The sequence below is a fragment of the Melanerpes formicivorus genome, unplaced genomic scaffold (assembly GCF_026170545.1).
Source record: "Melanerpes formicivorus ecotype bairdi unplaced genomic scaffold, bMelFor1.0.p_v2 SCAF_89, whole genome shotgun sequence".
In the NCBI taxonomy this organism is placed as follows: Eukaryota; Metazoa; Chordata; class Aves; order Piciformes; family Picidae; genus Melanerpes; species Melanerpes formicivorus.
In genome coordinates, this window is record NW_027142441.1 from 2,128,704 (window position 1) to 2,155,668 (window position 26,965).

The window sequence follows — 26,965 nt, forward strand, 5'->3', positions numbered from 1 at the left end:
TCAAGAGCTGTGTGGGCAGTGCGGGAAGAGAAGCAAGCAGGGAAGGCAGCAGCTGCAGGCGCCCGAGGAGCCGATGGGCACTGAGGAGCCGGCGGGCGCGCTGCTGGGCGTGCTGTCGGGCTCGCTGTCGGGCGTGCTGCCAGGCTCGTTGTCAGGCGTGCTCTCAGGCGCGTTCTCGGGCTCGCTGTCGGGCACGCTGTCAGGCGCGCTGTCGGACACACTGTCGTCGGGTGCACTGTCAGGCTCGCTGTCGGGCACACTGTCGGGCTCACTGCTGGGCACGCTGTTGCCGGGCTCGCTGTCGGGCTCGCTGTCGCCAGGCTTGCTGTCATCGGGCTCGCTGCTGGGCTCGCTGTCATCGGGCTCGCTGTCAGGCACGCTGTCGGGCTCACTGTCATCGGGCATGCTGTCAGGCTCGCTGTCGCCAGGCCTGCTGTTGGGCTCACTGTCATCGGGCTCGCTGTCATCAGGCTCGCTGTCATCGGGCTCACTGTTGGGCACACTGTCGGGCTCGCTGTCATCGGGCTTGCTGTCGGGCGCGCTGTCGGGCGCGCTGTCGGGCTCACTGTCATCGGGCTCACTGTCATTGGGCACGCTGTCGGGCTCGCTGTCATCGGGCTCGCTGTCATCAGGCGCGCCGTTGGGCATGCCATCGGGCATGCCGTCAGGCTCGCTGTCGGGCTTGCTGTTGGGCTCACTGTCATTGGGCTTGCTGTCATCGGGCTCACTGTTGGGCGCACTGTCGGGCTCGCTGTCATCGGGCGCGCTGTCGGGCATGCCGTCGGGCTCGCTGTTGGGCTCGCTGTCGCCAGGCTCGCTGTCATCGGGCTCGCTGTCGGGCTCACTGTCATCGGGCTCGCTGTCATTGGGCTCGCTGTCATCGGGCTCACTGTTGGGCGTACTGTCAGGCTCGTTGTCATCGGGCTCGCTGTCGGGCGCGCTGTCGGGCTCACTGTCATCTGGCTCGCTGTCATCGGGCTTGCTGTCGGGCGCGCTGTCGGGCGCGCTGTCGGGCTCACTGTCATCAGGCTCACTGTCATCGGGCTCGCTGTCATCAGGCACGCCGTTGGGCATGCCATCGGGCATGCCGTCGGGCTCGCCGTCGGGCTTGCTGTTGGGCTCACTGTCATCGGGCTTGCTGTCATCGGGCTCACTGTTGGGCGCACTGTCGGGCTCGCTGTCATTGGGCACGCTGTCATCGGACGCGCTGTCATCGGGCGTGCTGTCGGGCTCGCTGTCATCGGGCTTGCTGCCAGGCTCACTGTCGGGCACACTGTTGGGCTCGCTGTCATCGGGCGCGCTGTTGGGCTCGCTGTCATCGGGCTCGCTGCTGGGCTCACTGTCGGGCACACTGTCGGGCTCGCTGTCATCGGGCTCGCTGCCAGGCTCACTGTCGGGCGCACTGTCGGGCTCGCTGTCATCGGGCGCGCTGTCGGGCTCGCTGTCATCGGGCGCGCTGCTGGGCTCACTGTCGGGCACACTGTTGGGCTCACTGTCATCGGGCTCGCTGCCAGGCTCACTGTCGGGCGCACTGTCGGGCTCGCTGTCATCGGGCGCGCTGTCGGGCTCGCTGTCATCGGGCTTGCTGCCGGGCTCACTGTCGGGCGCCCTGTCATCCTTGCTGCCGGGCTCGCTGTCATCGGGTGCACTGTCAGGCTCGCTGTCATCGGGCTCGCTGCCGGGCTCACTGTTGGGCGCCCTGTCAGCCGCGCTGTTGGGCTCGCTGCCGGGCTCGCTGTCATCGGGCTCGCTGTTGGGCGCACTTTTGGGCTCGCTGTCATCGGGCTCGCTGTTGGGCGCACTTTTGGGCTCGCTGTCATCGGGCTCGCTGCCAGGCTCACTGTCGGGCGCACTGTCGTGCTCGCTGTCATCGGGCTTGCTGCCGGGCTCACTGTTGGGCGCCCTGTTAGCCGCGCTGTCGGGCTTGCTGCCGGGCTCGCTGTCGGGCGCCCTGTCAGCCGCGCTGTTGGGCTCGCTGCCGGGCTCTCTGTCATCGGGCTCACTGCCGGGCTCACTGTCGGGCGCCCTGTCAGCCGCGCTGCCGGGCTGGTGCTTTGCAGCAGGAATGCACTCGTGGGAGGGGCAGTGTGTGTTTATTTTGTTTCTTAACCAAATACCTCCTCAGTAATTTATAAAGGCTTTGCAGTTGTGTATTGAATAAAGAAGCACTGGAAAACGTTCGTCCTTAGGATGATTTGCATGTTTCAAGTGGTCTGAAAGCCGCACTGATGGATATGTGATAATAAACATATCTGTTATCAATAGGGTGGGGACTCTGTGCTCATTTAATGAGAAATAAAAGTAATTTATGGAAAGACCCTTTGGAAAATGACTGCCATGGTGTTTTCTCCTGACTGCAGCTTGGGCATCTGTCTCAGCTCTCAGACACTCCACGGCTTTCCCGTGCAAGGTGCGCCGAGAACACCGCAGCCAGGGGCCTCTCGAGCACTCTCTGTCTATTTGAGATGAACAACCCAATGCCTTAGTAAATATTTTTTTCCTTGCCACAGTAATTTATATTTCTCATTCATCCATGACTCTGAGTTTGCCTTGTGACTGCTTCACCCTCCAAGATGTGGAGTTTCAGAAGTGGCCTCCTGAGCTGGGCGATGGGGTCGGGGAGCAGTGTGATGCCCCAGAAATCCATGAGGAATTAGTTGGGGACCTGCTGAGCCACTTGGACACTCACAAGTCCATGGGACCGGATGGGATCCATCCTAGGGTGCTGAGAGAGCTGGCAGATGAGCTGCCAAGTGCTCTCCATCATTTTCCTCCAGTCCTGGCTCACTGGAGAGGTCCCAGGTGACTGAAACTGGCCAATGTGGTCCCCATCCACAGGAAGGGTCGGATGGAGGAACCTGGAAACTCCAGGCCTGGCAGCCTGACCTCAGTGCCAGGGAAAGTGATGGAGCAGATTATCCTGGGGGCAATAACTGCACCTGAAGGATGGCCAAGGGCTCAGGTCCAGCCAGCATGGATTTAGGAGGGGCAGATCCTGCCTCTCCAACCTGATCTCCTTCCATGCCCAGGTGACTGCCTGGTGGATGTGGGGCAGGCTGTGGATGTGGTCTGCCTGGACTGCAGCAAGGCCTTTGACACCATCCCCCCCAGCAAACTGCTGGCCAAGCTGTCAGCCCCTGGCTTGGACAGCAGCTCTCTGAGCTGGGTTAGGAACTGGCTGGAGGCTGAGCCCAGAGAGTGGTGGTGAATGGTGCCACAGCCAGCTGGCAGCCAGGCACCAGTGGTGTGCCCCAAGGATCAGTGCTGGGCCCTGTGCTCTTTAACATCTTCATTGATGATCTGGATGAGGGCACTGAGTCCATCAGCAGTAAATTTGCAGATGACACCAAGCTGGGGGCAGGAGTTGATCTGCTGGAGGGTGGAGAGGCTCTGCAGAGGGACCTGGACAGGCTGGACAGATGGGCAGAGGCCAAGGGCAGGAGACTGAACACATCCAAGTGCCAGGTGCTGCACATTGGCCACAGCAACCCCAGGCAGTGCTACAGGCTGGGGGCAGAGTGGCTGAGAGCAGCCAGGCAGAGAGGGACCTGGGGGTGCTGGTTGATGGTAGGCTGAACATGAGCCTGTAGGGAGGCTGTAGCCAGGCAGAGGTTGGTCTCTTCTCCCAGGCAGCCAGCACCAGAACAAGAGGACACAGTCTCAGGCTGTTCCAGGGAAGGTTTAGGCTGGAGGTTAGGAGGAAGTTCTGTACAGAGAGAGTGATTGCCCATTGGAATATGCTGCCTGGGGAGGTGGTGGAGTCACCATCACTGGAGGTGTTCAGGAGGAGACTTGATAGGTTGATTGGTGCCGTGGGTTAGTTGATTAGGTGGTGTTGGATGATAGGTTGGACACGATGATCTTGAAGGTCTCTTCCAACCTGGTCTATTCTATTCTATTCTATTCTATTCTATTCTATTCTATTCTATTCTATTCTATTCTATTCTACTCTACTCTATTCTACTCTACTCTACTCTATTCTACTCTATTCTATTCTATTCTATTCTATTCTATTCTATTCTATTCTATTCTATTCTATTCTATTCTATTCTTATCATCCACCAAGGCCTGTGCATGAAGCTGGCTCTCCACAGCCCTGTGTCAGGTTACACCCATCCCTGGAGTGGGGCTGAAAAGGGCCCAGCCCCCGGTGGACAAAGAAAATCTGATGCAGGTGGGCAGAGATAGATTTGGTTTTCCCCCTCCCAGGGGGAGGCGTCCCCCGGGTCAAAGTCTATTCCACTCCCCCTTCCTGTCAGGCAAGGCCTATGTAAGGGGGGGCCATTGGATCTTTCTCTTTCCTCTGCTCTGCCTGCTGGACAGACCTCTGCTGCCCTCCTGCTTCCTGCGTTTCCATGTGGTTGCCTCCATGCTGCCTCCACATGGCTAAGGACTGCAGCGTCCCCGTTACACCAAGGGAATCCACTGCCAGCTCTCTGCTTTTGTGTGTTTCTCTATTTACCCTCTTCCTTAGCCCCTTGTAACCTTCCCTGTTACTCAAATGCTACAGATGTTTTGTTAAACTTACCTTTTTACTTCCAAACCCATTCCAGACTAATTCTTTCATGATTTTTACCTCTCTTTTCTCCTGCCCAATTTGCTTTTACCCTGCCGGGATAAAAGGGAGAGGGGAAGCAGTCTAAACCTGTTCCATTTGGGCTTTTGGACTCTGGGATAAGCTTAAACTACAGTGAGCCCTCATGCACCAAGGGCTGTGATCAGTGCTGTAGTAGGGACAGGTGACATGCAAGTGAGTGATGGTTATGTCCTTTGCAAGGCACAGAGCTGGGAGGTGTTGATAGCCAGGAGGTGATGTGATAATTGCAGAAGGTTCCTCTGTTGGGCTTGCTCTGTGGGAAATGTCAACCCTGGCAGGGCTGTGGCCGGAGCAGGCTGAGGGCTGCCTTCCAGAGCTCCATCATGTTGGCTGTCAGCCTGCCAAGCTACACCAGGGGTGACCATGACCTGCTTTAAGCTATCATATACCAAGAGGGGCAGTCATACAGTAAGGGGAGCTAACTTCTCTTCTGTGGTGGTTTAGGCTGGGTGCTGGCCCGGATGCCACTGCACAGAACACACCTGGGAGGTCCCTACGGGTGGGCCCAGCCCAGGGGGTGGTCACAGGCAGGTATTCCATTTCCCATAATGCCCTGCTCCCCTATAAAATGTCCATGCAGGGTCTTCACTTCCTCTTTCGTCCCCAGCTGCAGCCTAGGTAAAATGGCCTGAGCCACCTCCCTTGGGCCTGCCCAGGCCCAAGGCTGGGTTGGGGGGGGGGAAAGAGCCCTGGGGGGGTTTGGGTGTACCAGCCCGGCCCCCGCCGTCTCTGTCGCCACGATGCAGAGTCCAAGTCACCTCCACCCCCTCGGGTTTCGGAAGCCACTGCTTGCCCGCTCGCCGCGGGAGGCCGTCCCCTGCAGCGGCCGCGGGCTGACCCCGCTCTGCTTGCTGCTGCCCCCCTCCTCCACTCCGCTCCCTGCCACTCGTCGCTCCGCAGAGAACAAGGAGGAGCAGGCAGGTCTCGCCTTCTTAGGCTAGTTGAGCATTTTTAAGCCACCCTGGGCAGAAAGTCACAGAAAGAGCCACCCCTCGCTGTTCCCAAGCAACAGGAGGGACTTCTGTGCTATCAGCACGCACCAGGAGTCCTTCTGCAGTCCACAGGAGAGTTCACACGGTCGCCCCGGTAACAAAACTTGAGCCCCCAACTTGCAAACCCAAACCGACACCCAGAACTCAATTTAAACTCTCCATCTTTTGCAATCGATCTGCAGAGTGGGCACAGCAGCCAGCCCCACGTTGGGCGCCAAAATGTAATGGGTTGGGGCAAGCCCCCTCCCCACCACAGGGCAGAAACAACGACTCAGACAAAGGGATTGCAAAAGTGATGGGAAGTTTAAATAGCAAAACAATTCAAAAACAAACACCAATGAAAGCTTTACAGAGAACCACAAGCACCCTGACAAAGAGAGAGATCCCAGAACATGCCCAAGAACATCCCATCCCCACCTGGGGGTACACCCAAACCCCCCCAGGGCTCTTTCCCCCCCCCCCAACCCAGCCTTGGGCCTGGGCAGGCCCAAGGGAGGTGGCTCACACCATTTTACCTAGGCTGCAGCTGGGGACGAAAGAGAAAGTGGAGACCCCGCGTGGGCATTTTATAGGGGAGCAGGGCATTATGGGAAATGGAATACCTGCCTGTGACCACCCCCTGGGCTGGGCCCACCCGTAGGGACCTCCCAGGTGTGTTCTGTGCAGTGGCATCCGGGCCAGCACCCAGCCTGAACCACCACATGTTCCTTAAATACATACAGGGACTTTAGAGCAGTAGAAAATGGTCACTCTGCAGACCCAGTTTGGGGTTGCTTTTCTGGCCAGCTCTGGCTCCCAAACCCTTACTTGCATGATTGCTTTATGGAGTCCCCTCTGGTAGTTCCATGTCCTATGAGTCTGAAAAGCAGCACAAACCCTGCAATGCCTAATGGGCAGAGGGAAGGGTTGTGGGAAAAGGGCTTTGCTGTACAGACTGAGATGTGATCATTCCCACAGCTTGTTCAGCACTGCTGGATCCTGCAGTGCTTGAATGCTGCTTTTGCTGGGGAGGGAAGCAGCAGGCATAACCAAGGGAAGCAGCAGGCATAACCAAGTGTAGAACTACTCTGCCATGTCTGGGGTAAGTAAAATGCTGCAGTAATGAAGTCTGTCCATGGAAATCACAGCTTGTGTGCTCTGCTGCACTGCTGGTGGCACTTGTTTACTGTAAGCAAGGAGCCCATCTACAGCAACAGCCTGGGGATGAGTCTCCCAGATACTCCTGGGAGAGAGACCAAAGCAGTCATCTCCCTTTGTGTTAGTGGTGAAAAAGAGGAGTTTCCACAGGACAGCTCCTGATTTCTAGCTAAGAAATTACTCTGCTGGTGACCCCTCCTTCTGTTACAGCCTTTTGGGCTATAATGGAACTGGCATGACTAGCCTGGATTAAATGGGTGACTGCTGGTTATTTCAGGGTGTTCAGCTTCCCACACACCAACAAAGCACACCATGCAAGTGCCCTGGGATGTGTAGCCACTCAGGTGGGGCTGGCAGATGATGAGCAGCTCTGTGATGCCCTGATCAGTGACAGGTGTTGTTACATCAGTGCTACGTGAGAGAAAAATGGAACCTGAAGTTTGGTAATGTTAAATCAAGCCAGAGAGCTCCAGAAGAGGAGGCTTGGCCTAGGACTGACTGAAACAGTGCACTTGTGGCTGAATCCCCATCCCTGGAAGTGTTTCAGAGAGGCAGAGCTGTGGTGCTGAGGGCCAGGGTTTAGCCCCAGCCTTGGCAGAGTCAGAGAATGGTTGGACTGGATGAGCTTAAATGGCTTTTCCAATCAGAATTATTCTGTACTTCATCCTAAAGCTTTCCACTGTTAGGGAAGCACTGCCTGTGATCTCAGTTGTACCTCAGGGAAAGAATAATTGCTATCAAGCTTCTAGCAAGCATCAGTTTAGGCATCCAGGAACAGATCCCTGTGCTGCTGTGCTCAGCCCTGATTCCTCTTGCAGGGACATTCTGCCCATGCTTCTCTAATGTGGTTGTGCAGGCTGAGAGCTGGCATGAACCAGCCTGGCTTCACTCAGCTTGGTGAAGCTGTGGGGCTAACCCTGTGTGGGGAAGGGAGGAGTCTGGGTCCTTAGGTGATTGCTGTTCATTTGCCTCCACAGCTCTTCCCTTTCTGTGTCAGGCTGAAAGTTCCTGAACAGCAGAACACCTAAATCTGCTCTTTTTCATTTCAAGCCTCCCTATTTCTGCTGAAGGAAACAGGAAAATGAAACCCTTAAATGCCTAACCAGCAAAACAGCTTGGGTATGGATGAGGCCTCCCACGAGCAGGACTCAGCAGCAGCCAGGGGCTGTAGTCAGAAGCAGGGAGAGGAGGGGCAGCAGCTGCTGAGCTTCCTCCTGAGCTGGTGAACTCTAGTGGGAATTTTTATGTACAGAGATGCAAAAATGCAAAGAGAGTTCTGCTCTGTTTCCTTCCCCCAGGTGCACACTCAGTGACTCAGCATGCAAAGCCTAGCAGCCCGTGACGTGGAAATGGGCAGCACTGGCTGTGCTCAGCATCTGCACTGCTGCCTTCTCCTCTGCCCTGGCAGCACATTGTCTGGAGCAGCTCTCAGCAGAAGTCACTGACACTGAGCTGCTCGGTCTGCAGTTGCTGTGAGAGCTCAAACACAGCAGGGGCTCTCAGCCAGCAGTGCCTGGTGGGCCATACCCTGGGCTCTAGCTGTGACCACGCAGGCAGATCCCAGCCTTGGTGACCTCATCTGGGCCTTGCTCAGCCCTGCACAGCACCTGGCTGGTGGTGCAGGCTGGATTCTGCTCATGAGGTAAGGGTTGCAGTGCTGCAAGGTGAAGTGCTCATCTTCATCACAAAAAAGAACTTCTCATGAAACATGTAGAGCTCTGCAACATACCAGAACACTGCAGAATCTAACCTAAAGCACTCAGAACGAAGCCTGAGGTTAACATGCATGGCAACTACCTGTAGGCCAGGAGCTCGTGTGATCCTACCTGTGCTGCTAACACATGCTCATTAGAATGTTTGAAGCCTGAAGGTACCTGGAAAGGCTCCCAAGAGCATTGTGCTCCCCACACGTGCATGAATGCCCCTGTCAGTGTTGATCAGAGGCACACGAACCCCTGCTGCAGGAAACAAGGCAGGAAAGGCAGGATCTGAGTTCCTGAGGCTGATGGTTTCAGCTGAAGCCTGTCTCCTTTGTTCCACTGCAGGCATCACAAGGGGGCCTGCCAAGGGGCTTGCCTGGCTCCCCCATGCCTGCTGCTCTATTACCTGACCTGCTTGTACCCTCTGAGGGTTCAGCTGCTGCTTGTGCTCCTCAGAAGCTGAGCTGGAACAGCTTTCAGAGAGTAAGAGGCTCCTGTAAACAGATCTGGACTTGCCCTGCCCCATCTCCCAGCACTGAGCAATCCTGCCAGGCCTGCTGGCCTGCACGTGGTGCAGTGGCAACCACACAGCCCCAGCTTTGCATCCAAAGCCAGCCCAGGCTGGGAAGCAGCCATGCTCAGGTGGCCTGGAAAGCCACCCCAGAGACCCTGCTGGGGCAGGCAGCTCTGCTGTCCCCATGCTCCCACAGCACAGCCCAGGGCCCTCTCAGAGCTTGTCTGCACTGAGGAAAAAGATGCATTTGGTGATGTTCCACAAGCCCTGCTCAGGTGTCCTGGAGGTCCTCTGGCTCTCATGGCCATGCAGCAGGTGGCATGCTGTGGGCACACAGCAAAGCCATCTCTTGATCCCCAACTCAAGGAGTAAGGCACAAAGTGTGACTGCAGGAGGAGGCCTCCATGATCTCAGAAAGGAGCTAGGGGGTTCTTCACCTTGCAGCAGGCAGGTCCAAACCTTTCTTCCTGCACAGCACCCTCTGGTGCCTCGTCCAGAGGAAACGCATGGCCTGCAGCCGTGCAGCCCTGACCTTCTAAGGGTCACTCTGGAGAGCAGAAAGCACTCACGGTGTGCACTGCACACTGCAGTCTGCCTGGGGGTCACAAACACATGGCCCCTCTCCAGGCCAGACTGGAGATGCCCTGCACCTAGACTCACAGGCAGAGAGCTGGACTGCTCTCTGAAAGAGCTGTCTGCAGGATCTGCCCCAGACAGCACTGGAGCTTTTCTAGAAAGCTGCCCTAGGCAAGGCAAAGGCAGAGGAGAGCCTCACCCTTGCTGGAGAACTTCAGCAGTCCAGAGCTGGCCTTAGCCACTGGAAACTCCAACAAAGTTCAAGAGCCAGCTGAGTTTCAGCACACCACCCACTGGAGCTTCTCTGGGAAACATAATCCTTCTTCCCTGAAACTTCCATTCCACACTGCACAACAAAAATCAACGTTCTTCCTTCTTTGTGAGAGCCCCAAAAGCCTGAAACCTCCAACATTCCATCCTGAGGCTGTTGTGTCCATGCCCCAGGCTGCTTTTATGGCTGGTTTGGGTATCCTTCTTTGACTGTTGGGAACTGAAGATGCTTCTGGCCAGCAGTGCTTATCAGGTAGAAACCTCTCTTGGTGTGGGTATCACTTCTACAGCAGAAGCAAGGCAACCACCAACACCCCAGCCACGGCAGAAGCTCTCACTGCTGCTGGAGGAGCTGGGGAAGGCAGCATAGGCTTTCTAGAGGTAGTAGCTAAGAGGAGTGTGAGGAAGGGATGTTTCCTTCTGGCATTCCCTTCTTTTTCATATGTTTAAGCACTGCTTTAGTTTCTTTCATCACTCTAATACCAAGAGTTTTTGTGGAAGAGACTCAAGGTTCCATTTCTGTCTTAGTACCAAAATTTTATTGGCCTGAAGGGTCCTGGCCATTGCCACCAGAATCACAGAATCATTCCAGCTGGAAACGACCCTCAGGATCACCAAGTCCAACCATTAACCCTGCTCTGCAAGGGTCACCCCTAAACCATAGCCCCAAGCACCACATCCAAACCACCTTGAAACACCTCCAGGGCTGTGACTCCACCACCTCCCTGGGCAGCAGCTCCAGTGCCTGACCACTCTTGAGGGGAAAAATGTTTCCTGTGTCCAGCCTGACCCTGCCCTGGTGCAGCTTGAGGCCCTTCCCTCTTCTTCTGGGGCTAATTGCCTGTGAGAAGAGACCAGCACCAACCTCTGCACAGCCTCCTCTCAGGGAGCTGCAGAGAGCCAGGAGGTCTCCCCTCAGCCTCCTCTCTTCCACACTAACCCTCCCCAGCTCCTTCAGTTGCTCTCCAGCAGATTTATTCTCCAGGCCCTTCCCCAGCACCTCGATGTCCCTCTTGTATTGAGGTGCCCCAAAGTGGACACAGTACTTGAGGCATGGCCTCACCAGAGCTGAGCTATGATCTTCCAAAGCTAAGCAACTGTCTGCCAGCTGTGGTTTTGGCTGGAGAGAGCCAGGAGGTCTCCCCTCAGCCTCCTCTCTTTCACACTACCCCTCCCCAGCTCCTCCAGTCGTTCTTCACTCATCTCCAGTGCTCCTGTTCCCCATTCCCGAGCCTGAAGCCGTGGCCGGTCTGTCGGTGTGCCCTCTCGCCGCTTCCCTGCGCCCCTCGCGCATTTCCCCTTAGCTTTTCCCTGCCTTGGTGCAGCCTGGGTGCGCACCAGAAGCCTCTGACCCGCCTCGCCCCTGCAGCGCCCCCAGCCCGGCCGGACCGAGCTCTCCGCAGCCTCCCGCCCGGACACCTCGGGCGGCTCCGCGTCCGGTCCGCGCGCACGGGCACCGCGCGCGCCCGCCCGTTGCTCTTCGGCCGGCCGCCCGTTCCCGGGCCGGAGGCAGCGCCGGTTCCCCGGCAAGCTCCCGCCGCCAGCCCCGGGGCCGCCGCGCGCAGCCGGCCGCCCGGCCCCGGCCCCGGCGCCGCCCTTCCGCCGGTGCGCGCGCAGGCGCTGCCGCTTCCGGCGAGGCCCCGGTTGCAGCGTCATCCTGGGGGGCCGGTTTGAATGAGACCCCGAGGCACGGAGGGTCGCGCCGCAGCCGCCGCCATCGCCCGCCCGCTCCCCGCCCGCCGCCGCCGCCCGCCGCCGCCGCCCCGGTGCCCCGCCGGACACGGCGCCGCCCGCGCCCCGCGCCATGCCGCTCTTCTCGGGTGAGCCTGCCCCGCCGCCCGCCCGCAGCCCGCAGCCCTGCTGCCGCAGCCGCCGCGGCGCGCCTGGCCCGCCCGCCCCTGGCCGGCTCCCTTCCCCTTCCCCTTCCCGCCGCCGGGCGGCTGGTGCCGGGGCCAGCGGGCGGCTCTGCCGCCGGCCCTGGGCACGTGTGCGCCGCGCCCGGCCCGGGAGCGCAGCCGGGACGGCCCGGGAGGTGCTGCCCGGCAGCGGCCTGGCCGCCCGGGGAGGAAGCGTCGTGGCGGCCGCCGGTGGCGGAGGGCCCTCGGCAGGGCTCGGTGCCGCCTCGGCAGGGCTCGGTGCCGCCGCGCCCGCACCGCGTGCGGCCGTGCCCCGGGGCGGCCCTGCCCGGGCTGGCCCTGCCCGGGCTGCCCCCGTGCCGCGCTGAGCGCAGCGCTGCAGCCCTGCCTCCCGGTCCCTGCAGCTGCAGCAGCCTCGGCTCCTGCGCATCCATTGCTTCCCAGCTGCGTTTGCTTCAGCTGCGTCCCGGCCCTGCTCGCCAGGGAGCGTTCCGGGGCAGGCTGCAGGGGCAGAGCCTCCAGCGACATTCCTCGCACCAGCCGCTGCCGGTTCGTGGTTCACAGCTCTGCCCTCTCAGGGCTTTTCAGCACCCGAGGAGCAGGGTGTAGAGGCCTCGGTGCAGTTGTGTCCCTGCTCCTACACTGTTGTAGTCGAGGCTGGCATCCTGATGCCAGGGCTTTCCTCCAGCACATCTGTGTGAGCTGCCCCTTCTGGTCAGTGGGGATCCTTCCGTTTGCTTAGTCGCCTTTGCTTTCAGATTAACAATTTTGGAAGCTTCTGGTGAAATCCCTCTGGTGAGCACAGCCATGCTCCTCAGATCCTCCCATTGAGTGCAGAGTTGTTAAAGTCGTTGCAGAATGACAACTGCAAACTCTGTGTGGGTTCAGCTGTGGCTGAATGACTCTTCCCAAGTACTCAACTCAAAGCCTGTGCAGCTCAGAGGGTGTGTTGGCTTCGGGGGAAAGATAGCCAAAACAAACATATCCTGGGCTGCAGCCAGAGCAGGGAGAGCAGCAGCACAGGGAGGGGATTCTGCCCCTCTGCTCTGCTCTGCTCAGCCCCCACCTGCAGCACTGCCTCCAGCTCTGGGGCCCCCAGCACAAGAAGGACCTGGAGCTGCTGGAGAGGCTCCAGAGGAGGCCACCAAGAGGATCAGAGGGCTGCAGAACCTCCCCTGTGGGGACAGGCTGGGAGCGTTGGGGTTGTTTCGCCTGGAGAAGAGAAGGCTCTGGGGAGACCTCAGAGCAGCCTTCCAGTACCTGAAGGGCTCCAGGAGAGCTGGGGAGGGACTTGTGACAAGGGCTGGAAGTGACAGGACAAGGGACAATGGCTTTGAGCTGGGAGAGGAGATTGAGACTGGGGATGAGGAAGAAATTCTTTGCAGGGAGGCTGGTGAGACACTGGCACAGGCTGCCCAGGGAGGTTGGGGATGCTCCCTGGAGGTGTTCGAGGCCAGGCTGGATGAGGCCCTGAGCAAGCTGTGCTGGTGGGAGGTGTCTCTGCCCATGGCAGGGGGGGTTGGCACTGGGTGAGCTTTAAGGTCCAACCCAAACCACTGAATCTATGGAATGGGCAAAGTTGTGCTTGGGAGCTCTGGAAGATGCAGAGCAGCAATCTGGGTTTCTAAATGCCGCAGGTTGGGCAGGTCAGGAGGTACTTTGTGCCAGGCCTGCTGAAAAGCCACTCAGGGAAGCTGCTTTGTGGGCTAATTTAGTCTGAGTTTTGGTTCTTCTTCCTTCTTAGCCAGCACCACACACAGCTGAAATCCAACTGTTCATGGGAGGGGATTTTCAGTCACGACCTCTGAGAGTTTTGTGGAACACTACCCAGAGCTGCCATCACCCACAGCTGAAGCACAGGGGGAAGGACACAGCTTGCTTAAAAGGGTATTTCAGCCCACTGCTGTGCACACAGGATCTGAGTGCTGTGTGTTGCAGGCTTTTAGACCAACTGCAGCTTGCTAGAGCAGCCTTGTGTGCTTCTGAGTGATGGGAAAGGAGCAGAGGTGTGCAGCTGCTCTTTAGAATCACACAGCTTACTCCAGGCCCTTGTCTGCTGTGCTCAGTCCCTTCTCTGCCAAGGGGAAGGGCCCTGCATGCCACTGCCTAACGTTCCTGCTGGAGATCCCATTTCCAGTGTCAGAAGTCAGAGTCTGTGTGACCAAATTTCACTTCAGTCTTGCAGCTTCACTCAGGGCTTCTGGAGCTGTGGCCTGTGCTGGGCTCGTTCTGTTTGCTGGCAGGCAGGCTGTCAAAGCAGCCTGTGGCCGTGGCACTCTGGGGCAGGGCTTAATGGCCATGGTGGGGTTTGGTTGATGATCTCAGAGAGCTTTTCCAGCCCAAACAATTCAATGATTCTAAACTCAAGGAGGGTGGCAGTGATGTGAATGGCTCTGTGAGTTAACCCTCTGCTGAAAGGAGACAGGAGGTGTGCCCTCTGTGCCCATGTCCTGGCACACCCTCATCTCCTTCTGTAGCTCCCCTTGAGCCATCCTGGTAGCCAAAACCACAGCTGGCAGACAGTTGCTTAGCTTTGGAAGATCATAGCTCAGCTCTGGTGAGGCCATGCCTCAAGTACTGTGTCCACTTTGGGGCACCTCAATACAAGAGGGACATCGAGGTGCTGGGGAAGGGCCTGGAGAATAAATCTGCTGGAGAGCAACTGAAGGAGCTGGGGAGGGTTAGTGTGAAAGAGAGGAGGCTGAGGGGAGACCTCCTGGCTCTCTGCAGCTCCCTGAGAGGAGGCTGTGCAGAGGTTGGTGCTGGTCTCTTCTCACAGGCAATTAGCCACAGAACAAGAGGGAAGGGCCTCAAGCTGCACCAGGGCAGGGTCAGACTGGACACAGGAAACATTTTCCCCATCAAGAGTGGTCAGGCACTGGAGCTGCTGCCCAGGGAGGTGGTGGAGTCACAGCTCTGGAGCTGTTTAAAGGTCATGTGGATGTGGTGCTTGAGATTTAGGGGGCAGACTTTGTAGAGCAGGGTCAGTGGTTGGACCTGGTGATCCCAGGGGTCTTTTCCAACCTGTGATTGATTCTGTGATAGTTTTGTTTGCTGGTGGAGGAGGATGGAAATGCTGTGGAGACTGAGCTGGAGTTGCACACCTGAGCTTCCCTCAGAAATGTGTGTCCTGAGCAGTGCCAGGAGAGCTGCTTGTGAGCTGCTCCTGTGAAGGCTTGCTAAGGAGCTCCAGGTGCTGCCACACACATCACTGCTTGCAGAGTTCCTCAGTCTGTGTGTTGCTTACCATTGTCTAGTAGGGTATGGCTTGTCTTGCTGGAAATAGCATCTTCTGCTGGCTGAGGCACCCTGCAGTCCTTTACACAGGTTCTGAACTGTAGAGTCTGGCATTTGAAGTCCTGGGTTAGTCTTGGTCATGACATTGTTGTCCATGAGGAATTAACCTGGTGTCAAAACTCTGCCTGCAGTTAACGTGAAATGGGGAAAAGAGAAGTTTGATGGCGTGGAGCTGAACACCGACGAGCCTCCCATGGTCTTCAAAGCCCAGCTGTTTGCACTGACTGGAGTCCAGCCTGCCAGGCAGAAGGTGATGGTGAAAGGAGGAACTCTGAAGGTAGAGACCAGTTCTTATGTTGACTTTTTTCTAGCTTGATTACCTTATAACATGATGAGGAATGACCATCACTGCAGCAGTTCCTCCTGAAGCCCTCCCCTTGGGTGGGTGAGACTGACTGCCCCTCCTGTAGCCCTCCCCTTGGATGGGTGAGACTGACTGCCCCTCCTGTAGCCCTCCCCTTGGATGGGTGAGACTGACTGCCCCTCCTGTAGCCCTCCCCTTGGATGGGTGAGACTGACTGCCCCTCCTGTAGCCCTCCCCTTGGATGGGTGAGACTGACTGCCCCTCCTGAAGCCCTCCCCTTGGCTGGGTGAGACTGACTGCCCCTCCTGAAGCCCTCCCCTTGGATGGGTGAGACTGACTGCCCCTCCTGAAGCCCTCCCCTTGTCCCCTTGGGTGGGTGAGACTGACTGCCCCTCCTGAAGCCCTCCCCTTGGATGGGTGAGACTGACTGCCCCTCCTGAAGCCCTCCCCTTGGATGGGTGAGACTGACTGCCCCTCCTGTAGCCCTCCCCTTGGATGGGTGAGACTGACTGCCCCTCCTGTAGCCCTCCCCTTGGGTGGGTGAGACTGACTGCCCCTCCTGAAGCCCTCCCCTTGGATGGGTGAGACTGACTGCCCCTCCTGTAGCCCTCCCCTTGGATGGGTGAGACTGACTGCCCCTCCTGTAGCCCTCCCCTTGGATGGGTGAGACTGACTGCCCCTCCTGAAGCCCTCCCCTTGTCCCCTTGGCTGGGTGAGACTGACTGCCCCTCCTGTAGCCCTCCCCTTGGATGGGTGAGACTGACTGCCCCTCCTGAAGCCCTCCCCTTGGATGGGTGAGACTGACTGCCCCTCCTGAAGCCCTCCCCTTGTCCCCTTGGCTGGGTGAGACTGACTGCCCCTCCTGTAGCCCTCCCCTTGGATGGGTGAGACTGACTGCCCCTCCTGAAGCCCTCCCCTTGGATGGGTGAGACTGGACTGCTCAGGCAGTTCTGTGTGATTCAGTGCCTGCTGCTAGGGTGCTGGCACAGATGGCAGGGAGGTTACTCTGCTGTGTTCAAACACTTCTTCACTCTTGTACCAAGCACTGCTCTCCTTGGCAAGGTTTTTCTGTTCCATCTCAGTGTTCAGAATCTGATTTTTTGCTGAAGAAAGCTGTCTCTGGCACATCTCTGCTGGAGATTCCTCAGTGTGCTGTGACATAGGCACCTTCCCTGCAGAAGGTTGGTTGTGTCTGAGCAGTGCTGAGCAGCAGATAAAGAGCCTCATTGAGAAGATGACTTGGCTGCTCTCTATTTTAGCCAGACAAGCTGATGATATGTGAAGAGTTGGTGGTGTGGTTTCCTGGGTGAAAGAGAGTTGTCTGTTTGGAAATAGTGATGCATGTCAGGGGCTTTTGCTGCAAGCTAACTCACTTGTCTTCTCTTCCATTCCAAATGCAGGATGATGACTGGGGGAACCTGAAAATCAAGAATGTAAGTTCTGAGGAGGAACAAAATTCTGCCAGTTTGATTTTTAATCTGACTCTTACAGAGAGGTTTCAAGTTCCTGCTGCTGCTGTTTGAAAGGGTAGTTTCAGAGCTGTCATACCTAAGCATTCTTGTTATAGATTACAGCCTCTCCCCACACATTCCCACCAAGTGTTTGACATGGACTTGTGAAAATCCTCATGTGGCATCCACAGGGAGATGACAGCATCTTCCTGGAGTCCCTGGGGGCATCTCTTTGCTAGAAGGGTTCTGGGTCAGAGCAGTGGCCCTTCTCTGTCTGACAGTGACCATCCTCTTGAGCAGTGCTGGTCAGAGGGAGCTTGGGAACCCAGGCAGTGTCTGTGGCCCTGGGTGGTTGTGTCCCCAGCACGGAGAACTGATGCCCTGCAAGTGCTGAAGGAAGACAGACTCACAGCTCTGCCTCTTTGATCAGCCTGCTGAACTTCTCCTGTGCTGAAGGGTGGCTGTTTAAAAGCAAAGCTGCTAGCACTGGTTGTGGTAGCTTGGCAGGGAGGCAAACCAGCCCTGCATCTGTTGGTGTTTGTTGCACCTCAGGGTGCAACAGCACATCCCCAGAGTGATCTTTGGGGCATTTCAAACTCCTTAGGTACCTGCTACCACCTCTTTGACACAAGTTTTGCTCTGGTTCTTCACTGAGCAGATGGAATTATGTAGCTTTACTCTTACCCTTGTGCTAAGTGTGCAGGCCTCTGTCACTCACCTGCAGCTGTTGTGGCAAAACCCCAGTGCAAAGTACTCTTTGCTGTGCACTGTTAGGCTAATTGCCTGCAGCAATTGCAGTTGTGTTCAGAGACCAGCTCTGGGGCTTTATTCAGAGTGTCAGAGGAGTTTTTCCATTCTCTTGTCCATCTTTTTGCTTACCACTATTTTTCAAGGCCTCAGGTAGTCATTTCCTCCCCCTTTGGTGGATACTCCTGTGTCCATGTGCTCCTGCAGCTGCTGAATGCTGGAGAGCTCCTTTCTCCTGGTGCCAGTCCAGCAAGCATGCTGCCTCCATTGCTCTCACCCCTTTCAACATCAGTCCTTGTGCCTAAACCTTTTCACTTTTCAGTTCATGTCCTCAGACCCAGGGGTGGCACTTCCCTTGCCTGCTTGTTTTTCAGCTGGAAACCCCAATTCCCAGCTCAGAGCTGCAGTCCTCCTTGTCACCCACATCTCTCTGAGGGCTTGCCCCAGGTTCCAGGCTGAAGATGAGGAATGTGTTTGTTGTTGTTTAGAGAGTTCTGTGCTTGAGGACTGGAGGTGCTGCTGATAGAGCAGCTCAAACCTTTCCACACCAGGATGGATCTGCTCAGTCCCCCTTGGCTCTGAGGGCTTCTCAAAGGCCTGTGGGAAAGAGCAGGGCTGCCACGGGAGTGAGGGAGATGCTGGATCCCTGGTGGGCTGTCAGAAGGGAACTTTTCTGAGCACTTCCTGCTGGGGTATTCCATGAATGTTAAAATTGGTCCCAGCTGGAACTGGAAGTGTTGCCAGGCTCCTGCTGGTCAGGAAGTGCTTCCTAGGTAATGAGGAAGTTCAAGTGTGCCCTGGAGGAACAGCAGCAAGCACCAGAGCTGCAAACCAGCAGGAAGGTTCTGTTTGCTTTGGGGGGGGAATAGCTGCAGTGTGCCAAGAGCTTAACAATTTTCTTGTCCTCTGGAGTGTGAGTAGCTGCTGCTGGATGCTGATGGCTGTTTCTGCTGTGTTCCAAGGGGATGACCTTGCTAATGATGGGCTCTGCAGATGCGCTGCCCGAAGAGCCGCTCGCTCGCCCCATCTTTGTCGAGGACATGACAGAGGAGCAGCTGGCTTCAGCTGTAAGCATCTTTCACACCTTTTTGCTTGAACACCTTGCAATAACCAGAAGGTTTTTAATGCTTGTCATTGCTTAGAAGGGGACTGTGAGCCTGTCATGTCTGTTCTGCATCTCCAGCTCCCCAAAGAGCTGCACCTTCACACTCCCATCGCTGCCGCCGCTTGGGTCAGGGTCTGGAGTCTGGTGGGGAGGTCACACAGCCACTGCTGCTCTGCCTCTCAGCAGGCAGCCAAGGAAAGTGTCCAAAAGCAGAGTGGCTGATGTTCTGAAAGACAAAGTTGTGTTGCCATTGCTGTCATAGTCCTGACCTTTGTTTGAAAGAGGGCTCTTGGATGTGCAAAACCATTTCCTGCCTCCAAATCTGTGAATGGAAACAGAACTGTGTTCAGGCTGGGGATCTGTGAGGTTCCACTTGTCCTTGTCAGTAGCAGGAGCAAACTATTTCCTGAGGAAAGTAAGTTTGGCAGTAGAGGGGTAGGTGATAGTTTTCCTTTATGGAGTACAGTCCTGAAGAGCAGGAATCATGCTGGCTTTTGCAAATGAAGTCACTTCTGTCTAGGTGGTTTCCCAGTTTGCAAGGCTTCACCTTCTCATGGGTGGTTTGAGCTGGGAGATCCCCATCACCCTCAGAACAGCTGCCTGGTTGTGCCTGCAGAATGAGGACACTGCTGGGCCTGCCAGCATGGACACAGAGCTGTGCTCTAGTGCTGGCTTTGTGCTTACTGACTCCTGCACCAGCAGCTGAGGAGAGCCTCCCTGGTTTGCACAGACTTTGAGGTAACTGAGAGACAGACAAAGGGATAGAGCCATGGAGTTGTTTGGGTTGGAAAAGACCTCCAAGATTATCCAGTCCAACTGTCAGCCAAAGACCACCATGGATCTTAGGAAGAAATTCTTCACTAGGAGGATGGCAAAGCTCTGGAGTGGATTGTCCAGAGAGGCTGTGGATGCCCCCTCCCTGGAGATGTTCAAGGCCAGGTTGGATGGGGCCATGGGTAGCCTGGGCTGGTTGAGAGGAGTGCCCTGCCCATGGCAGGGGGTTGGATTGGATGATCTCTAAGGTCTCTTCCAGCCTAGGCCATTCTATGATTAAACCCTCTCCCTAATGCCATGGCCACAGGCTTCTTGAACACCTCCAGGGATGAGGACTCCACCACCTCCCTGGGCAGCCTCTGCCAAGCCCTTGCAGCAAAGAAATTTTTCCTCCTCTCCAACCTAACCCTCCCCTGGCACAATTTCAGGCCATTTCCTCTCCTCTCTCCTGATCCTAAAGACACAAGACCAGCCCCCACCTTGGGGTTATTGTGACCCAGTGCAGGACCCAGCACTTGGCTTTGTTAAACCTCATAAGTTAACCTCAGCTATGGAGCCAGCCTGGTCAGGTCCCTCTGCAGAGCTTTCCTGCCCTCCAGCAGATCCACACTGCCACCCAGTTTAGTGCCACTTGCAGATTGGCTGAGGGAGCCTCCATCCCCTCACCCAGATCACTGATAACTATGTTCAGCAGAGCTGGCCACAGCACTCAGCCCTGGGGATCACCACTGCTGACCAGCTGCCAACTGGAGGCAGCTCCATTCCCCACCACTCTTCCAGCCAGCTTTTCACCCAGCACCTCGTGTGCCTGTTGGACAGGCAGATGATTCAGTGTCAGGTAACATCTGGAAGAGGTTGCTGACATTGTGTTTCCCTGCTTGGTACACAGCAAAGCTCAGCTGTCTGTACTGCCTGTATTCAATCACAATGGATTGCACAGCCCCTGTTCAAAGAAGGGTCTGGAGGTGCTGGAAGGTGTCCAGAGAGGGGCCAGGAGGATGAGCAGAAGGCTGGAGCTGCTCTGCTGTGAGGACAGACTGAAGGAGTTGGGGTTGTGCAGTCTGGAGAGGAGAAGGCTCCCAGGAGACCTCATTGTGGCCTTCCAGGATCTGCAGGGGGCTCCAAGAAAGCTGGGGAGGGACTTTTGAGGGTGTCAGGGAGTGATAGGACTGGAGGGGCTGGATCCAAGCTAGAGGAGGGGAGATTCAGATTAGACCTTATGAAGTAGTTCTTCCCCCTGAGGGTGGTGAGAGCCTGGCACAGGTTGCCCAGGGAGGTGGTGGAAGCCTCCTGCCTGGAGGTGTTTGCAGCCAGGCTGGATGTGGCTGTGAGCAACCTGCTGTGGTGTGAGGTGTCCCTGCCCATGGCAGGGGGTTGGAACTGGCTGAAACTTGAGGTCCCTTCCAACCCAACCCATTCTGTGATTCTAAAGGAATTCTCCTCCTGGAATATCAAAATGCTATCTGTGTGCAGTGCTGCTTCTGTTTCACTGAGCATCATCCCTGACAGCTGCTCAGATACTTACAGAGGAAAGCCTCAAAGCTGTTCTGCTGTGGTTTGCAGCCCTCTGAAACGAGGCCATTTCATTGCTGGTTGGCTTCACCTTTCTCAGAACTTCAGAAATTCATCATAGAATCCTGCAATGGCTCAGCTTGGAAGGGCCCTCAGAGATCCAATCCTCCTGCCATGAGCAGCCAGCTCTCAGCTAGCCCAGGTTGCCCAAGGCCTCATCCAGCCTGACCTTAAACATCCCCAGGGCGGAGGCAGCCACAGCCTCCCTGGGCAGCCTGTGCCAGAGTCTCACAATCCTCCTACTGAAGAACTTCTTCCTCAGCTCCACTCTAACCCTGCTCTGCCTCAGTTTCAAACCCTTCCCCCTTGTCCTGTCTCCAGACACCCCCAGGAGAAGTCCTTCTGCAGCCTTCCTGCAGGATCCCTTCAGGTCCTGGCAGGCAGCTCTGAGGTCCCCCTGGAGCCTTCTCCAGGCTGCACAGCCCCAGCTCCCTCAGCCTGTGCTCACAGCAGAGCTGCTCCAGCCCTTGGATCGTCTTTGCAGCCCTCCTCTGGACTCTCTCCAGCAGCTCTGAGTCCTTCTCATGCTGGGGACAGCAGAGCTGGCCACAGTAATGATCTGTTGGAGGCTTCCAGAGCAATGCTTTTGTCTCTAGCTGTGAACATCAGCTTCAGAGTCCCTGAAACCATCAGTGTTTGTGCAGAGGTAGTCATGTGGAGATCAAACTTTGAGGTCAAAGATTAGAACTGAACTTTCTGGATGACTGCCTGATTGAAGAAGTTCATTAGCCCAAACCTGCAGGGAAGAGAAGCCCAAAGCATTCCTGAGTGTCCCTGAGGTGGGCACCGAGTGCTGGACGTCCTCAGGAGAGGGGAAGCTTGCTGGGGTGTTGTGCCTGGCACTGCTCTGGCCATTCCTTCTCTTGGATGCTGGGGGTGATGTTGCAGCACACCTCTCCCCCAGCCCTTCAGCACCTTGTCTCTTGTGTAGCTGGAGCTGCCCTGTGGCCTGACCAACCTTGGCAACACCTGCTACATGAACGCCACCGTGCAGTGCATCCGCTCCGTGCCCGAGGTGAAGGAGGCCCTCAAGAGGTAGGAGCAGTGCAGCAGAGGCACAGCTGAAGTGCTGCAGCTGGGGAGTAGAGCCCTGGGGGGGCAGTGGTCTTGGGGCTGGGCTGGGCAGAGAGCCTGTGGTGCTTCACATCTGCTCAAGGCTAACCTGGTGTGGATTGAAGCTTGTCCTGTGTCTGCCCTGGGGATGTGCACGGCCTGGTGGAGTTTGCCTTTGTGCTGATGGCAGAAGAGCTTCCCTGAGTTGCTGGGGGCTCTGAGGTTGGGAGTCTCGTGGGGTTTTGTTATACTGGGCTGAAATGTGCAAGTGGTCAATTCTTTGTGTGAGGCATTTATGAGAAACTTGGAAATTGTGGAGTTGGGGAAGGAGGAGCACAGGGCAGAGTGAGCCTGAGTTTGGGAAAGCCATGAGCATAAAACCTGTGAGGAGCAGGCAGAGCTTTGCCACCTTCCAGTGTGTCTAATCCCATTCAGATGCACTGCTGTCCTGAGGGCCTGGCCCAGCTGCACCTCCAGCTTGCTGGAAAAGAGCTGCTTCAGGACTTACAGTCTGGAACCTTAATTATTTAGCACTGAGACCTACTTGTGAAGTACAGAAACTCTGAAAGCTTCTCCTTGTTCAGTTTGTCAGTTGAGGGAGGTCTGCTTATTCCCATCTAAAGGACTCTGAGCATTTGAGAGCTGTACCAAGGCCCCTGTGGGACTACAGCCTGCAGCACAAGATGAGGGCTTGCTGTCTGGGGCGAGCTGGACTCGGAGGCAGCCACTCTTTTCCCTGGAGGCTTGGCCTCTACTTGGTCTTCTCTGCTTGGTGACAGCATGGAAGTGTGTGTGGCAGTGGGAGAGAGGTGCAAGGACTCTCATGGGAAAGCTTAAGGCCATGGCTCTGTCTGGTACCATGACAGGGGGAAGCTGCCTGCCTCCCCTCTAGCAGTGGGCAGAGCTGGTGCAGTTCAGCTTGAGCTGCAGGCATGCAGGAGCCCCTGCTCGTGCCTGAGGGCTCCTGTGCTCTGAGGGGGCATCTCTGCTGCTGGCAGCTGGTACCCTCAGAAAGCATTGGGTGGGAAGCTGGAGTCACAGGAGTGGACTCCTGTCCTTTTTCAGTGCAGGAAAGATCTCCCCAGGAGCAATAGCTCACCTCTCACTGCTTTGCTTCTGCTGCAGAGGGAGGAAGCAACCTGCCCTCCATCTTTGTGCCTTTTCTCTCCCATCTGTTCTTGAAGGTGGCTTTTTCCATGTACCTGAAGAAGCTGTGGCAAATGTTTCAGGAGTGGGGTAGCTTCTCTCCAGAGTTTTTCTCAGTTTCTATAAACACAGACTGAGACTTGGAGGCAGATGGCTTAGGGAAGCAGCAGTGGTGCATCCAGACTTCTCAGTCTGCATTTGTTGGTTGTCTGAAGGATGCCAGTTTGCCTTTGCTTCCATGCACTGCTTGCAGAAGAGCTGAGCCTTCCAGGTGAGTGAGAGTAAATCTTACCTTTAGTTACTTCTGGTTTGGGGATTGATTTCTTCTGGTGCCTTTAAATCAATCCAGCTGCTGCCTGCTTTATGAGTGAGAGACTGACAGCTCTGCTTGACTGTGCTGATTTGCATACAGATTGTTTTTCTCTTCTTTTAGATATGGTGGTGCCTTAAGAGCTTCAGGAGAAATGGCCTCTGCTCAATACATTACTGCAGGTTGGTGTTTGGAGCAGGACCCAGGGTGTTAGGCTGGTGTGTGACTTCCTGCTGACTGCAGATGAGGATTGCAGTTAGAGCTCTGTGTTTTCCTTCAGCACATCAGCCCAGCACTTGCAGAGCTGCTAGCACTGGGGGGTTCATTTTGCTCTGTCCTTACTATCCTCAGAGGTTATTGTGACTGTGGCTGCAGGGCACAGACCCCTGTGTGTCCCCCAGCTGTGTGCTAGGAAAGGTTTATTCAAGGCTTGGGCTGGAGTCCTGTCTGCCTCCTCACGGGCCTGGAGCTGCCTGAAGCAGGTTCCATGCATCTGTAGATGTGATCAGTTTGTGCAGCAGCACTGTGGTGTGCAGGTCTCTGTGGCACCTAGTGCTAGGACATGAACTTCCCTGGTGTTGTCATTACTGTTAAGGTGCTGTCAGACAGCTCTGAGCTGCAGGACAAGGCAGGGCCCTTCCAAAGGGAAGTTTCCCTCTGCTGTGCTGATCTGGGTGCTCACCTCCAAGATCTACCTGGGGTTGTAGTTAGAGCCCTGACACTTGAGCAGGGGAACTGCTTGTCCACTCCTTGTTTGTTTTTTTGCTCTCTTTCATTGCTCACTGAGATGCTGGGCCAGGACTGGGATTCCTAGCAGTCCCTGTAAGGAGAACAAAACAATGTAAGGAAGGAAGGGTTTGTGGGTGTGCCTGCTGATGAAGTCTTGGGGTGTAGGTCCAGTGGTCACTCTGTACAGCCATGCCTGCTCCTCCCCTTGTCACCACATCCACTTGGTGTCCCCTGTTTCCTTTTTAAGGTGACAGCTCTGCTTTTCAGTGTCCTGAAGAGCTGAAGGAATTCCTACTTAGTTCCTGGGTGCTGAACTCCTGCATGACCCTTAGGCATCTTTTGTAATTGCTGTGTCTATTGGATGTCCCTCAGTGGTGAAGCTTCTTGGAGGGGAAGCAGTTGGTTCCTTCCATCCTTGCCTATGGTCATGTACTCAAGAGTATCACTCATTAGTCTCTCCCCTTGCTAAGTAGTGACCATGCAGACTGTTGCCCACCCTGCAGGATGGCTGTGAGGATTAAAAAGTGTCTCTGAAGTGATCTGTGGGTTCAAAGTGCTGTAACCTGGGCAGAGAAGACACAGACAGTGGTGTGGGGCAAATCCCTGTGTGCTGTCCTGTGATCAGCAGCGCTCCTGGAGCTGCCCAGAGCTGCTGGCTGGCTGCACAGGTGCACACAGCCTTGTTTCCTGGCTCTTCAGTGGAGCAGGAGTATTTGCTGGCCATTTTAGCTGGGAAAAATGAAAGCTTGTTCCCAGTAGTTGGTGAAACTTGAGCTCCTCTAGAGCACAGATTGTGAGCGCCTTCTGATTTCTCTAGGTGCTATGTTCTTCCTCAGAGGTGTCTCAAATGCAGCCTTAGCTGCTCAAAAATGTTTTGTCTCCCTCCTCTGTTAGCAGCCAGGAGAGTACCAAACTCTCAGAGCTGTCAGCTTTGCTCTTGCAAAGTCATGTTCCCAAAGCAGACCTTGGTGCAGCTGCTGCAGCACTGTGCAAGGCCAGCTCTGCTGTGGAAGGGTCAAATTGGGCACTGCTAAACCATCAGGCTTTAAACACTGCTGCTGTTTGACTGTGCTTTGTAAACCTCCTGCCATGTGTGCATTGTGTTTCCACTTCTCAAAGCCTTCACTTTTTCTTCAAGCTCTTAGAGACTTGTTTGATTCCATGGATAAAACCTCCTCCAGTATCCCACCTATCATTCTCCTGCAGTTTTTGCACATGGCCTTTCCACAGTTTGCAGAGAAGGGTGACCAAGGCCAGTACCTCCAACAGGTAAGGACTGCTGAGCAGCTTCTTGTTGGCACTCAAGTGTTTGCTTTTGTGCTGTGCAGAGCAGCTGAATGTAGCCCCAAGTCCTAGCTCTGGTGGGAAAAACTCTTAGTTAAGGGATCACAGAATGGTTTGGGTTGGAAGGGACCTGCAGAGGTCACCTAGTTCAAGCCCCACCTTTGGTTGCTGAGTGTCAGCTTGCTAAGTCACAAGTGAATGTTCCCTTCCCTTCCTAGGATGCCAATGAGTGCTGGGTGCAGATGATGAGGGTGCTACAGCAGAAGCTGGAAGGCATTGAAGGTGACACAGTTATGGAGGTAATTGTAGTCTTCCTCTCAGCAGAGCTAGGATTGTAACACTGGACACAAGCCTCTTGTTAAGGTTTGTCTGCTCTGTCAGTCCTTTGAAGTGTGTCTGCAGCCCAGGGAGGGGAATTGCACCCTGCTGCCTGGGGCATGTCAGCTCTGCTGGGGAAACACTTCCCTGTGGGCTTGGTGAGCCACATGCTGGGCTGGGCTGGTGGTGACTGTGAATTTAGCACCTAGGAGCTGCTTTTGTGGAGGAAGTGTGCTCCAGCATTCCTGGCTGCAGAGTACTCCTTCAGACAGACTTAATCCACCTGAGAGGGAGTGGAAACTTTCCCCAGGACTTCACCAGACTGACTTCTCTGGGAGAGTCTTGGCAGTGTCAAAAGTCTGATAGACTGCTCTAAACTGTGAGAGATTTAAGGTGGGCAGGGAAATGTGACTTCCAGATTGAAACCCTGCTTGCCAGCATGGTTTGCTGTGGTGCTGACAGCACTCTGAATGCTCTGTACTGCGTGAGGTTGGCTCTCAGAAAGTGTCCCTGGAGGGAGGAGAAGAAATGGGCTTTAAACATGTACATCACTGGGGCTGTCTTGTCTGTGCAGAAGAGCATCTTCACATGCTGTGTGAAGCCATGGCATAAGAGAATTTGTTTTACAGACAGACTCTGGAGCCACAGCAGCATCTCCCAAGAAGAAGAGTTTGATTGACCAGTTCTTCAGCATCGAATTCGAAACAGCGTATCCTGGAGGCAAGGCAGAGGGGCTGGGAGCTGAGTGCAGGCAGGAGAGTGCAGGCAGCAGCGGGAGCGGAGTGCAGGCAGCAGCGGGAGCGGAGTGCAGGCAGCAGCGGCAGCAGAGTGCAGGCAGCAGCGGCAGCAGAGTGCAGGCAGCACCGGCAGGGGAGTGCGGGCAGCAGAGTGCAGGCAGCAGCAGAGTGCAGGCAGCGGCGGGAGCGGAGTGCAGGCAGCGGTGGCAGCGGAGTGCAGGCAGCAGCGGCGGCAGCAGAGTGCAGGCAGCACCGGGAGCAGGCAGCAGCAGAGTGCAGGCAGCACGGGGAGCGGAGTGCAGGCAGCAGCGGCAGCAGAGTGCAGGCAGCACCGGGAGCAGGCAGCAGCAGAGTGCAGGCAGCACGGGGAGCGGAGTGCAGGCAGCAGCGGCAGCAGAATGCAGGCAGCACCGGGAGCAGGCAGCAGCAGAGTGCAGGCAGCACGGGGAGCAGGCAGCACGGCAAGCAGAATGCAGGCAGCAGCGGCAGCGGAGTG

General features: G+C 56.1%; 2 protein-coding genes across 2 annotated transcripts in view; one reads left to right on the forward strand and one right to left on the reverse strand.

Moving 5' to 3' along the window:
* Nucleotides 1-11,592, reverse strand: LOC137454994 (serine-aspartate repeat-containing protein F-like). The gene is made up of 2 exons (XM_068165481.1): nt 11,176-11,592; nt 1-2,052 (listed from the first exon to the last, which is right to left on the reverse strand). Exons 1-2 carry the CDS (start codon nt 11,590-11,592, stop codon nt 1-3), a joined length of 2,469 nt encoding a protein of 822 aa, XP_068021582.1.
* The window catches only part of USP14 (ubiquitin specific peptidase 14), a 24,844-nt gene continuing 9,289 nt past the window's right edge, over nt 11,411-26,965 (forward strand). The window contains exons 1-9 of the mRNA XM_068165490.1: nt 11,411-11,606; nt 15,071-15,216; nt 16,644-16,676; nt 18,404-18,508; nt 21,824-21,927; nt 23,525-23,583; nt 25,269-25,399; nt 25,633-25,713; nt 26,362-26,441. Coding sequence (XP_068021591.1) covers nt 11,591-11,606; nt 15,071-15,216; nt 16,644-16,676; nt 18,404-18,508; nt 21,824-21,927; nt 23,525-23,583; nt 25,269-25,399; nt 25,633-25,713; nt 26,362-26,441 — 755 coding nt within the window. The 5' untranslated portion in view covers nt 11,411-11,590. The remainder of the gene's footprint in view (nt 11,607-15,070; nt 15,217-16,643; nt 16,677-18,403; nt 18,509-21,823; nt 21,928-23,524; nt 23,584-25,268; nt 25,400-25,632; nt 25,714-26,361; nt 26,442-26,965) is intronic.

Excerpts from the sequence above, each read along its gene's own strand:
- LOC137454994 (XM_068165481.1), bottom strand. The coding sequence starts at position 11,592 with ATGGCGCGGGGCGCGGGCGGCGCCGTGTCCGGCGGGGCACCGGGGCGG. Across the intron at positions 2,053-11,175 it reads GGGAGGCTGCGGAGAGCTCG|CACCAGCCCGGCAGCGCGGC; the intron begins GTCCGGCCGGGC and ends CCTGCTGCAAAG.